This window comes from Apodemus sylvaticus, chromosome 7, assembly GCF_947179515.1.
Source record: "Apodemus sylvaticus chromosome 7, mApoSyl1.1, whole genome shotgun sequence".
In the NCBI taxonomy this organism is placed as follows: domain Eukaryota; kingdom Metazoa; phylum Chordata; class Mammalia; order Rodentia; family Muridae; genus Apodemus; species Apodemus sylvaticus.
In genome coordinates, this window is record NC_067478.1 from 52,563,854 (window position 1) to 52,576,460 (window position 12,607).

At 40.2% G+C, this 12,607-nt stretch overlaps 1 protein-coding gene across 1 annotated transcript in view; it reads left to right on the forward strand.

Annotated features, from left to right (window-relative positions):
- The window catches only part of Fam83b (family with sequence similarity 83 member B), a 71,356-nt gene extending 59,983 nt beyond the window's left edge, over positions 1 to 11,373 (forward strand). The window contains exon 4 of the mRNA XM_052187784.1: positions 9,075 to 11,373. Coding sequence (XP_052043744.1) covers positions 9,075 to 11,373 — 2,299 coding nt within the window. The remainder of the gene's footprint in view (positions 1 to 9,074) is intronic.
- Positions 11,374 to 12,607: the final 1,234 nt, after the last annotated feature.

Genomic DNA, 12,607 nt, shown 5'->3' on the forward strand with positions numbered 1-12,607 from the left:
ATGGCCATCCTGAGATAAAAGCAGATAAGAGCATTCTCTAAGGCCAGACAAGGATTTGAATTTTATTTTCCAAAGTTAGAAAGTTCTATATTGGAATATGACATAAGCCAGCCTTTATTGACTTCCATGCTGTGTCAGTGGACAAATAGAGAAATGACGGTGCTTAGATTCAAATTAGCTTATGGCACAATGACTTGGATGACACAGAATTGTGAAAATTTTTAGAATCAGTGTCAGCGGAACCTGTTTATTTTAGTTAGTTCTAGGAACAAGAATATTCGGAGGCCTTCCTTGCTTTGTCTGGACCACTGAAAGGAGAGTTGGAACAATGATTTAACTAAGATAGAAGTAGAAAGAGCTTTGTGTGATTAGATTGCCTAGAACGGAGCTTGAATCACTGTCTCAAATAAGACCAAAGCCAAGACAGGTCTGAGGAAGAATGAAGATGGGATGGAGACTCACAGACTGGCTGTAGAAGTCTGGAGAGCTGGTTAATGTCCCAGGCAGACCCTGGATATTGATTCTACAGAGAGAGAATCTCAGTACTGACAGTGCAGATCTGCACCTTATGCCTCCTAGATGACACAGTTCACCTATAGTGACAGAGAATTACAGGAGGTCCTCCACACGGCTCTCCAGTGTTTCATTGGTCCATTCAGATTCACCTTTGAAACACTCAGCTGAATACTCACTGCAACCTGCAATTTTATGATGGCATTTTAAAGGAATCTTTTCCCAGTTGTACTATATTCTCAGTTTCCTAAAGTCGACACTTAGGAATTATTGTGCTTTATATCCTTAGGGGTTATACTTTATTCTAACATTTTTCTCTTTATAGTAAATTCAATCCTTGATCTTTTAAGCATGTACACTAAAAAAAGTGATCCCCAAACATTTCTTTATCTTACAATTAATTTATCTAACTTTGAGGTCAAAATTCTAATCAAGCAAACTTTTCTTAGCTTTCAAACTTTTGTACAAACTTCTCAAGTCCCTCATACCACTTCTTTATTACAGATAAATATACTCTGGTGTGTTTAGTGTGTGTGTGTGTGTGTGTGTGTGTGTGTGTGTTGTGTGTGTGTGTGTGTGTGTGTGTGTGTGTCTGTCTGTATGTATGTATGTATATATAAGTGACTGACTAAAGTGTGGCAGTTACTGCTTCCTCTGATTTTCATTGTATTTCTTCCAGTCTGCTCATATCCGGTGACTCTCACTTTCTCTGGGGAAGTCTGCATACCTGCTAATTGAACACAGATTTGTTGCTTCCTATTTCTTTCTTTCTTTTTTTTTTTTTTTTGGTTTTCTTTTTTTTTTAAGCATTTTTTTATTTGATAATTTTTTATTTACATTTGAAATGATTTCCCCTTTTCTAGACCCCCACTCACCGAAAGTCCCATCAGCCTCCTTCCCTCCCCCTGTTTTCCCACCCAACCCTTCCCACTTCCCTGTTCTGGTTTTGCCCTATACTGCTTCACTGAGTCTTTCCAGAACAAGGGGCCACTCGTCCTCTCTTCTTGTACCTCATTTGATGTGTGGATAAAGTTTTTGGTATGCCAGTTTTCTAAGTTAATGTCCACTTATTAGTGAGTACATACCATGATTCATCTTTTGAGTCTGCGTTACCTCATTTAGTATGATGTTCTCCAGCTCCATCCATTTGCCTAAGAATTTCATGAATTCATTATTTCTAATGGCTGCATAGTACTCCATTGTGTATATATACCACATTTTTTGCATCCACTCTTCTGTTGAGGGATACCTGGGTTCTTTCCAGCTTCTTGCAACTATAAATAGGGCTGCTATGAACATAGTGGAATATGTATCCTTATTACATGCTGGGGAATCTTCTGGGTATATGCCCAGGAGTGGTATAGCAGGATATTCTGGAAGTGAGGTGCCCAGCTTTCTGAGGAACCGCCAGACTGATTTCCAAAGTGGTTGTACCAATTTACAACCCCACCAGCAGTGGAGGAGTGTTCCTCTTTCTCCACATCCTCGCCAACATCTGCTGTCTCCTGAATTTTTAATCTTAGCCATTCTGACTGGTGTAAGGTGAAATCTCAGGGTTGTTTTGATTTGCATTTCCCTAATGACTAATGAAGTTGAGCATTTTTTAAGATGCTTCTCCACCATCCGAAGTTCTTCAGGTGAAAATTCTTTGTTTAACTCTGTACTCCATTTTTAATAGGGTTATTTGGTTTTCTGAAGGCTAATTTCTTGAGTTCTTTATATATATTGGATATTAGCTCTCTATCTGATGTAGGGTTGGTGAAGATCTTTTCCCAATTTGTTGGTTGCCGATTTGTCCTTTTGATGGTGTCCTTTGCCTTACAGAAACTTTGTAATTTTCTGAGGTCCCATTTGTCAATTCTTGATCTTAGAGCATAAGCTATTCATGTTCTATTCAGGAACTTTCCCCCTGTACTGATGTCCTCAAGGGTCTTCCCCAGTTTCTTTTCTATTAGCTTCAGAGTGTCTGGCTTTATGTGGAGGTCCTTGATCCATTTGGAGTTGAGCTTAGTACAAGGAGACAAGGATAGATCAATTCCCATTCTTCTGCATGCTGACCTCCAGTAGAACCAGCACCATTTGTTGAAAAGGCTATCTTTTTTCCATTGGATGTTTTCAGCCCCTTTGTCAAGGATCAAGTGGCCATAGGTGTGTGGGTTCATTTCTGGATCTTCAATCCTGTTCCATTGATCTGCCTGCCTGTCACTGTACCAATACCATGCAGTTTTTAACACTATTGCTCTGTAGTATTGCTTGAAGTCAGGGATACTGATACCCCCAGAGTTTCTTTTATTGTTGAGAATAGTTTTAGCTATCCTGGGTTTTTTTGTTATTCCAGATGAATTTGAGGATTGCTCTTTCTAACTCTGTGAAGAATTGAGTTGGGATTTTGATGGGTATTGTGTTGAATCTGTATATTGCTTTTGGCAAAATGGCCATTTTTAACTATATTGATCCTGCCGATCCATGAACATGGGAGGTTTTCCCATTTTGAGGTCTTCCATTTCCTTCTTTATAGCCTTGAAGTTCTTGTCATACAGATCTTTCACATGTTTGGTAAGAGTCACCCCAAGGTACGTTATACTGTTTGTGGCTATTGTGAAGGGGGTCATTTCCCTAATTTCTTTCTCAGCCTGCTTATCCTTTGAGTATAGGAAGGCCACTGATTTGCTTGAGTTGATTTTATAACCTGCCACTTTGCTGAAGTTGTTTATCAGCTGTAGGAGTTCTCTAGTGGAGTTTTTTGGGTCACTTAGGTAGACTAACATATCATCTGCAAATAATGATAGTTTGACTTCCTCCTTTCCAATTTGTATCCCTTTGATCTCCTTATGTTGTCTAATTGCCCGAGCTAGTACCTCAAGTACAATATTGAAAAGATAAGGAGAAAGGGGGCAACCCTGTCTAGTCCCTGTTTTAGAGGGATTGCTTCAAGTTTCTCTCCATTTAGTTTGATGCTGGCTACCAGTTTGCTGTATATTGCTTTTACTATGTTTTTGTATGGGCCTTGAATTCCTGTTCTTTCCAAGACTTTAAGCATGAAAGGATGCTGAATTTTGTCAAATGCTTATTCAGCATCCAATGAAATGACCATGTGGTATTTTCCTTTGAGTTTTTTTATGTAGTGGATTGCATTGATGTATTTCCATATATTGAACCAACCCTGCATCCCTGGTATAAAGCCTACTTGATCATGGTGGATGATCATTTTGATGTGCCCTTGGATTCGGTTGGCAAGAATTTTATTGAGTATTTTTGAATCGATGTTCATAAGGGAAATTGGTCTGAAGTTCTCTTTCTTTGTTGGATCTTTGTGTGGTTTTGGTATCAGCGTAATTGGGGCTTCGTAGAAGGAATTGGGTAGTGTTCCTTCTGTTTCTATTTTGTGGAATAGTTTGAAGAGGATTGGTGTTAGGTCTTCTTTGAAGGTCTGATAGAATTCTGCGCTGAAACCATCTGGTCCTGTCCTTTTTTTGGTTGGAAGATTTTCTATTACCCCTTCTATTTCTTTAGGGGTTATGGGGCTGTTTAGATGATCTATTTGGTCCTGATTTAATTTTGGTATTTGGTACCTGTCAAGGAAATTGTCCATTTCCTCCAGATTCTCCAGTTGTGTTGAGTATAGGCTTTTGTAGTAGGATCTGATGATTTTTTGGATTTCCTCATTTTCTGTTATTATATCCCCCTTTTCATTTCTAATTTTGTTAATTTGAAATTAACTTTCTCTGTGCCCTTTGGTCAGTCTGGCTAAAGGTTTATCTATCTTGTTGATTTTCTCAAAGAACCAGCTCCTGGTTTTGTTGATTCTTTGTATGGTTCTCTTTGTTTCCACTTGATTAATTTCAGCCCTGAGTTTGATGATTTCTTGTCTTCTACTCCTCATTGGGGAATTGGCTTCTTTTTGTTCCAGGGCTTTCAGGTGTGTCGTTAAGCTGCTAGTGTATGCTCTCTCCATTTTCTTTTTGGAGGCACTTAGGGCTATGAGTTTTCCTCTTAGCACTGCTTTCATTGTGTCCCAAAGATTTGGGTATGTTGTGCCTTCATTTTCATTAAATTCTAAAAAGTCTCTGATTTCTTTCTTTATTTCTTCTTTGGCCAAGGTGTCATTGAGTAGAGTATTGTTCAGCCTCCATGTGTATGTGGGCTTTCTGTTGTTTTTGTTGCTATTGAAAACCACTCTTACACCATAGTGATTTGATAGGAGGCATTGGATTAGTTCGATGTTCTTGTATTTGTTGAGATCTTTCTTGTGACCAATTATATGGTCGATTTTGGAGAAGGTACCATGAGGCGCTGAGAAAAAGGTATATTCTTTTGCTTTAGGGTGAAATGTTCTATAAATATCAGTCAAATCCAGTTGGTCCAAAGCTTTAATTAGTTTTACTGTGTCCCTGTTTAGTTTCTGTTTTCCTGATCAGTCCATTGAGGACAGTGGAGTGTTGAAGTCCCCCACAATTATTGTGTTAGGTGAAATGTTTTCTTTGAGCTTTAGTAAAGTTTCTTTTAAGAATGAGGGTGCCTTTACATTTGGTGCATAGATGTTCAGAATTGAAAGTTCTTCTTGGTGGATTTTTCCTTTGACCAGCAAGAAGTGTCCCTCAGTGTCTCTTTTGATGACTTTAGGTTGAAAGTCAATTTTATCTGATATTAGAATGGCTACTCTAGCTCGTTTCCTGAGACCACTGGCTTGTAAAATTGTCTTCCAGCCTTTTACTCTAAGGTAGTTTTTGTCTTTGACATTTAAGTGTGTTTCCTGTATGCAGCAAAATGTAGGGTCCTGTTTCCTTATCCAGTCTGTTAGTCTATGTCTTTTTTATTGGAGAATTGAGTCCATTGATGTTAAGAGATATTAAGGAATAGTGATTATTACTTCCTGTCATTTTTGATATTATTTTTATATTTGAGTGTTTATCTTCTTTTGGGTTTGATGAAGGAAGGTTACTATCTTGCTTTTTCCAGTGTGTATTTTCCCTCCTTGTATTGGAGTTTTCCTCCTATTATTCTTTGCAGAACCTGGTTTGTGGAAAGATATTGTGTAAATTTGGTTTTGTCATGGAATGTCTTGGTTTCTCCATCTATTGTGATTGAGAGTTTTGCTGGATATAGTAGTCTTGGCTGACATTTGTGTTCTCTTAGAGTCTGCATGAGATGTGCCCAGGATCTTCTAGCTTTCATGGTCTCTGGTGAGAAGTCTGGTGTGATTCTGATAGGTCTTCCTTTATACGTTACTTGGCCTTTTTCTCTTACTGCCTTTAATATTCTTTCTTTGTTTAGTGCATTTGGGGTTTTAATTATTATGTGGCGAGAGTTATTTCTGCTCAGGTCCAGTCTGTTTGGAGTTCTGTAGGCTTCTTGTATATTCATGGGCATCTCTCTCTTTAAGTTGGGAAAGTTTTCTTCCATAATTTTGTTGAAGATATTTGCTGGCCCTTTCAATTGTAAATCTTCACTCTCATTTATACCTATAATCCTTATGTTTGGTCTTCTCATTGTATCCTGGATTTCCTGGATGTTCTGGGATATAAGCTTTTTGCATTTTGCATTTTCTTTGACTGTTGAATCAATGGTTTCTATGGTATCTTCAGCATCTGAGATTCTTTCTTCCATCTCTTGTATTCTGTTGTTTATATTTGCCCCTGGTTTCTTCTCAGGGTTTTCTATCTCCAAAGTTGTCTCTCTTTGTGATTTCTTAGTTGTTTCTACTTCTGTTTTTAGATCCAGGATGGTTTTGCTCAGTTCCATCATTTGTTTATTTGTGTTTTCCTGTAATTCTTTAAGAGATTTTTGTGTTTCCTCTTTCATGACTTCTGCCTCTTGACTCAAGTTCTCCTGCATTTCTTTAAGTTTTTTTTTTTTTTTTTTTTTTTTTTTTTTTTTTTTTTTTTTTTTTTTTGCGTTTCTTCTTTATTGGCTTCTATCTCTTGAGCCTTATTCTCCTGCATTTCTTTAAGTGATTTTTGTGTTTCCATTAATCGGGTTTCTAGCTTATTCATGTTCCCCTGTATTTCTTTAAGAGATTCATTTATGTCCTTTTTGTGTATTTCTTGCAGCATCATGACCAGTGATTTTAAATCCAAATCTTGTTTCTCTGGTGTGTTGGCATAACCAGGACTTGCTGATGTTGGAGAGTTTGGTTCAGATGCTGCCATATTGCGTAGATTTCTGTTAGTAGTGTTCCTGCATTTGCCCTTTGCCATCTCGTTCTCTGGAGTTAGTTGGTCTTGTCTCTGGCTGGTATTTGAGCCTCTTGAGGGGCTCTGGGGCTATTTCTGCAACACTGGATGGCAGGGTTTCCCCTGTAGCAGATTGCTGATGTGCTGTCCTCCTCTTGGGTGCCCTTGCAGCCCTAGTGTGCTTTGCCCCAAATTGTGTCTGTGAACCAGATGGTGCCTGTTTGCTCCTTCAGTGAGTGCTGAAGGATGTATGCTGCTGGACCTTGTCTGCTTGCTGATCACTCTGCTGGGCAGCTGATCTCCCAACCGGGTTTGTGCACACAAGGCTAGCCTAGCTGCTCAGGCCCTGAGTCTAGGCAAAAGCCTGGGAGGCCAAGGTCCGAGCAAAGTTCCCCTCGGGCTATGACTCTTAATTAGATCTGTCAGGAGGCCAGGATGGTGGATGTGCACGTGCATGCTCCCTGAAAGTGCCAGGAGAGTCTGCTGGGCTAACAACCTCCTGGGCGGGTTGACACACAGATGGCCCACTGAGCAGCCCAGATCTTGGGGGCAGTCCAGGGCCTGTCGGGACCTAGACCCCCGCTCTGTTAGCCTAGGGCTATGCCTGTTAGCAGGCTTTGCCTGCTAGGACTCTCTGGCATCCTGTAGGCAAAATGGCGGCGCGTGCGCCGGCCCAGACAAAAAACTCCTGGCTGTGTTGGTACCTGATGGCCCCCGAACAGCCCAGGGCCTGGCTTAGACCCCCCCCCCCCCCGTGAGGTTGGCCTCGGGTTATATTTGCATACCTCAGTCTCTCTGATTTCTCTGGTGCCCGAGATCCAAGATGGAGGAGAGTGTCTCGTGACTGGCGGGAGGCAGAGTTCTGAAGTGGCTTCAGTGTGGTGAAAGGCACCATAAATCTGCCACTTTTTGCAGCCTGGCTGGTCAGTGATGGCCAGTGGTCGTGGGCGCAGGGCCTGCCTGGACCCTGTCACCTTGCTTCCACTGCTGATAGTCCTTCAGCTGGACCAGCCACTGCTGCCGCAGCCGCCGCCCTATCAGTTGGTTTTCTCTTGCTTCCTATTTCTAATATTGCCTTATTCATAGCTTCAGTTTGACGGAAAAAAATTTTTTAAATTTATTTCTATTTCTTCACTTCTGTCTGCATGCCCAGAAATTGTTTTTAACTATTGATTTCCATTTCGTTTCTCTTACATGACCCTCCTGGCCCACATAGTCACAGAAAGAGTCCCTAGTAAATGATCTTCTCATACTAGGAATTCATGAGATGTAACATAAAAACTTGGGGATATCAGAATGACAAATTCGCTCGTGATATTTTATTAATTTTTATTATTCACAATAAAAATTATTAATTTTATTGAGCACATTTAAGAAATATTTATATTTGTATTTATTTTTCCTATATAGGCAGTATACTCATTTGGTATAGTGTTTGTCTCACTTGTTTTTCAATAAACTCCAGTTGAAAATATTATATATTTTTTGATATGAAAAATATTATCAATTTATCTTTCCAGTCAGTGACTCTGTTTAATTTATGTGTTCAAAAGTTAAATTCAAATATTAGTATGAAATTTCAAGATTTCCCTCACGTCAACGCTGTAGGAAAGAGCTTGAAAGTTGTATAAAATACTATGAAATCATCGCAAACTTTAATTTCATAGAAGTTTTGTAAAATGTTCAGAACTCTTGATTGGCATCTGAAATAATGTGTTTCATGAGGAGTATCGTAATCCTGTGTAGACTGAACACAGTGATGTCCATCTACGGCTGAGGAAGCAGCCCACAGTTGCTCTCTTTATAGCTCTCTGCATCCCAAATTACACCGAATAACCCACAGAGATAAGAGTCTGGAGGGATGGAGGCTCCAACTGCATGCATTAACACAGGTTTTCTGTGCATTATGACCTGTTAGGGCATTAGTGATGCTAGCTGTGTCTTCAATTTGGACATGAGGAAATAGGCTCACCGTCATATGGGTCCAGCTTTGCAGAGGTCAGCCGAGTCTTTCATCTTTCACTCTAACCCTGCTGGATTGGAATAGGTAAATTATAATGTAGCTTTTAGCTCCAGAATATCTTGGCAGAAGTAGATACAAAATACACAACACTTTTCTTTCAGCTTTCAAATTTTTTGTACAGACTTAGAACTGGAAGTCAAATTGCTTTGTTATTTAAGATGTGTGTGTGTGTGTGTGTGTGTGTGTGTGTGTTTGTGGTGTGTGTTTATTATAAGCATGTAGTTATTAAAACATTCTAAATATGCTAACCAAGAAAAACAAGCACGAGCATTCTCCAGTCATTTTTAAGTGACATTTTCAGTTGAAGTCTATTATGTCATTAATCTCTTATGAAAATTAAGTTTTTCCCTTTGTTTTGTTTCCAGTTACATGTGGTCATTTGAAAAAGCTCATCTCAGCATGGTTCAGATAATCACAGGACACCTTGTAGAGTTATTTGATGAAGAATTTCGAACACTCTATGCCCGGTCCTCTGTCCCAAGTTCTTTTGCTCAGGAAGAATCAGCTAGAGTGAAACCAGGCAAAGCCTTATGGGAGAATGGCATTTACCAGCGATCCATTTCTTCATTAGCTTCCGTTTCCAGCCAGAGAAACCTTTTTGGCAGACAAGACCAAATTCATAAACTAGATTCTAGTTACTTCAAAGGCAGAGGGATATATCCTCTAAATGAACAGGACAAACACAGCATGAGAAACCATGGCTATAAGCCTCATTTTGTTCCAAACTTCAATGGTCCGAGTACGATCCGTCACTTCCAACCCAGTCAGATCAATGAAAACTGGAAGAGACATAGTTATGCTGGGGAACAATCGGAAACAACACCGTACCTGCTGCTTAACAGAGCTATGAATCGAACCAATAATGCTCCTGGACGCTGGAGAAGGGCTTCAGACAGTCTCAGTGTGGCCTCCTCATTGCGGGGAGGACAAGGAAGCCAGCAGAACATACCTGCTCAGAGTTTTGCTGATCGGCTTGCCCAGAGAAAAACGACAAATCTTGCAGACAGGAATTCAAATGTACGCAGGTCATTTAACGGGACAGATAATCATATCCGCTTTATACAACAACGGATGCCAACTCTGGAGAATACCACGAAGTCTTTCTTGCGGAGCTGGAGAATTGAATCGTACTTAAATGATAATTCAGAAGTCCCACCTGATTCAAATGGCTCCACCCTGGGTGACAGATTTGAAGGCTACGAAACCCCTGAGACCGTGAAAGCCAACGCACTCTATACTCATTCAAGGCTCCGCTCCTCGTTTGTGTTTAAACCTACTTTACCGGAACAAAAAGAAGTCAATAGCTGTACAACTGGCTCCTCAAATTCCACCATCATTGGTTCTCAAGGAAGTGATACACCTAAGGAGGTCCCAGATAGCTCCACAAATGCACTGCCCTTGACAGAAAAACCCTTGCCTGAGTCAATCTCCAAGCTCCCAGCACAGTCAGAGGAACCAAAAACGCCCAGTTTGCAAGTACCCGAAAAGCGACCAGAAGTCTTAAACCAAAGAATAAATGGCCGAGCAGAATTAAACAATTGTATCTATACAAACCTGTGTGTCAATAAGCAGAGGGAGAACACGGAAAATCAGCAAAGTGACAATCTTTTCAAAAGGCGGAGTTTCCCGTCCTTTGACCACTCAAAAGTCAATTTAGAGCACGGAAATAGCAAGAATTATGTTTATAGTACCCTTACCAGAAATCGGATTCGACAACCAGAAAAACCCAAGGAGGATGTGCTAAAGAGTTCTAAAAGTATGCACAATGTGACCCACAGCACTGAGGAAGACGAGGACGAGGTTATCAAGAGAGACCCTCCAAGTGCTTCTGCCACCAAATCTCTTTCCATTGCTGCTTTGCTTGACGTGAATAAGGAAGAACCCAACAAAGAACTTAATTCTAAAAAGGAAGGCAAAGCCTCCCCGAGTTTTTTGAAAAAGGGGTCTCAGAAATTAAGATCCTTACTTAGTCTCACCCCGGAAAAGAGAGAAAACCTAGCTAAAAACAAGGCGCCTGCATTTTATAGAATGTGTAGTAGCTCTGACACTTTGGTTTCTGAGGGTGAAGAAAATCAAAAACCCAAAAAATCTGAGCCCAAAGTTGATTCATCTCCCCGAAGAAAGCGTTCCTCCTCCTCAAATTCTCAAGGCAGCATCCACAAGAGCAGGGAGGACATAGCTGTTAGCACATCTCCGGGGATGAGTTCCCAGGAGGAGCAAAGTAGAAGAATAGCACCTTCTCCAAGGCCCGTTGAGAGGAGACTTTCAGAGAGAGCTGGAGATGCCTCTGCCCCAAGATTTAACACTGAACAGATCCAATACCGTGATTCCAAGGAGATCAACTCAGTCTTGGCCCCTGCCAGACGGCCAACCTCTTCTCCGGTGCTAAAGCCCAGTGAGCTTCTGAGATCCCATTCCACCAACCAGCGAGTTTACAGTCGATTCGAGCCATTTTGTAAAATCGAGAGCTCTATTCAGCCAGCGAGCAGCGTTACACATGTCAACCGCCCGGAAGTCAAATCCACAACCATGGGCAGCGGATACGGCAGGTCCAGCCCGATGCTGAATTATAAGACTGGTGCTTACCATTCATACGCCCCCAATGAAAACAAGTTCCGTGGCTTTATGCAAAAGTTTGGAAACTTCATTCACAAAAACAAGTGAAATATCTTCCATTTCGAAATGCAATTGAAATCTACAATGAATGTGGCTGTAAATATTTGCCCAAAGAACATTCTGCACATTTTTTTTGTACCATGCCAAGAGTGTTCTGTATGAGAACTGGGGAAATGCATAACAGTATACAGAAAAGTTATTGTTTTGTGCTAAAATTAGTTGTACTTGGTACCCCACAAAGGGCTAACCCAGTAAACACATTAAAAATTTGTTTTTAAATAGCAATAGATGAAATTCATTGTTTCCTATGTATTAAAAATCTTGTGTGTGAATAGAAGAAACTTCAGTAGAGAGACTCCATTTGGATTTTATCATTCATTCCAAAGTCCTCATTTAAAAACAATTCATATTACTTAACACTGGTGCTTTTTATATACCTTTATGATTTTTTTCATATTTTCACAGACATAAGAGAACAAAAGCCTTGTTGTTGATACATTCTATAGTATAACTTAATATATCTTATTGTCTTATTAGCTTTCCTATGCAGCACTACACAAAGAGTATCATTTAAACTCGGTAGGCCAGAATGCTTATTGAGCCTGCAGTGTGTTTGTGCTTACATACATCAGAGTTAAGCATCAGCCTTGAAGATCTCTCTCTCTCTCTCACACACACACACACACACACACACACACACACACACACACACACACACGGGCTTTATTTTCTAACCCGTAGGTACTGTGCAGTGTTCTGCTTTGCTCTGTTCATCTTTTGTAGTCATTCCTTAATTAACATTTAAAGCAAGTAAACAGCCTATGGGAGTCCTCCCCCATGTGGAACTTGTGTTGTGTTAACACACCAATGCAGAAATGTATTGTTTGAAAATTGTTTCCTTTTTTAAAGTTCGGGTTGGCTGTGGTTTGGTGACGCACTGTTTTATGAGGGTTAGATAGTGTTAGTGAGGACCTCCTAGTCTCTCATTGTCACACAGACAGCCTGGATGGAAGCATTTCCTTATTTTAGCTTGATGGTTATGTTCAGGTCAGAAGATACCATTTGCTGTTTATAAAGGAACAAGAATGCTTTCTGTTCATTGCAGAAACTTTAATATGAATTTGTATTGTGCACAACATGTAGAATTCAGGAAGCAAAAGGCATGGTGAGAGCCATGGGGTGCTTTAAAAATGTTTCAAAAATCTTATTTAACGTTTTCAAGATTGCTCTGTAGAACACTATATTGCTAATTTTAAAAGGCAATATGCACTTGGTACTATGA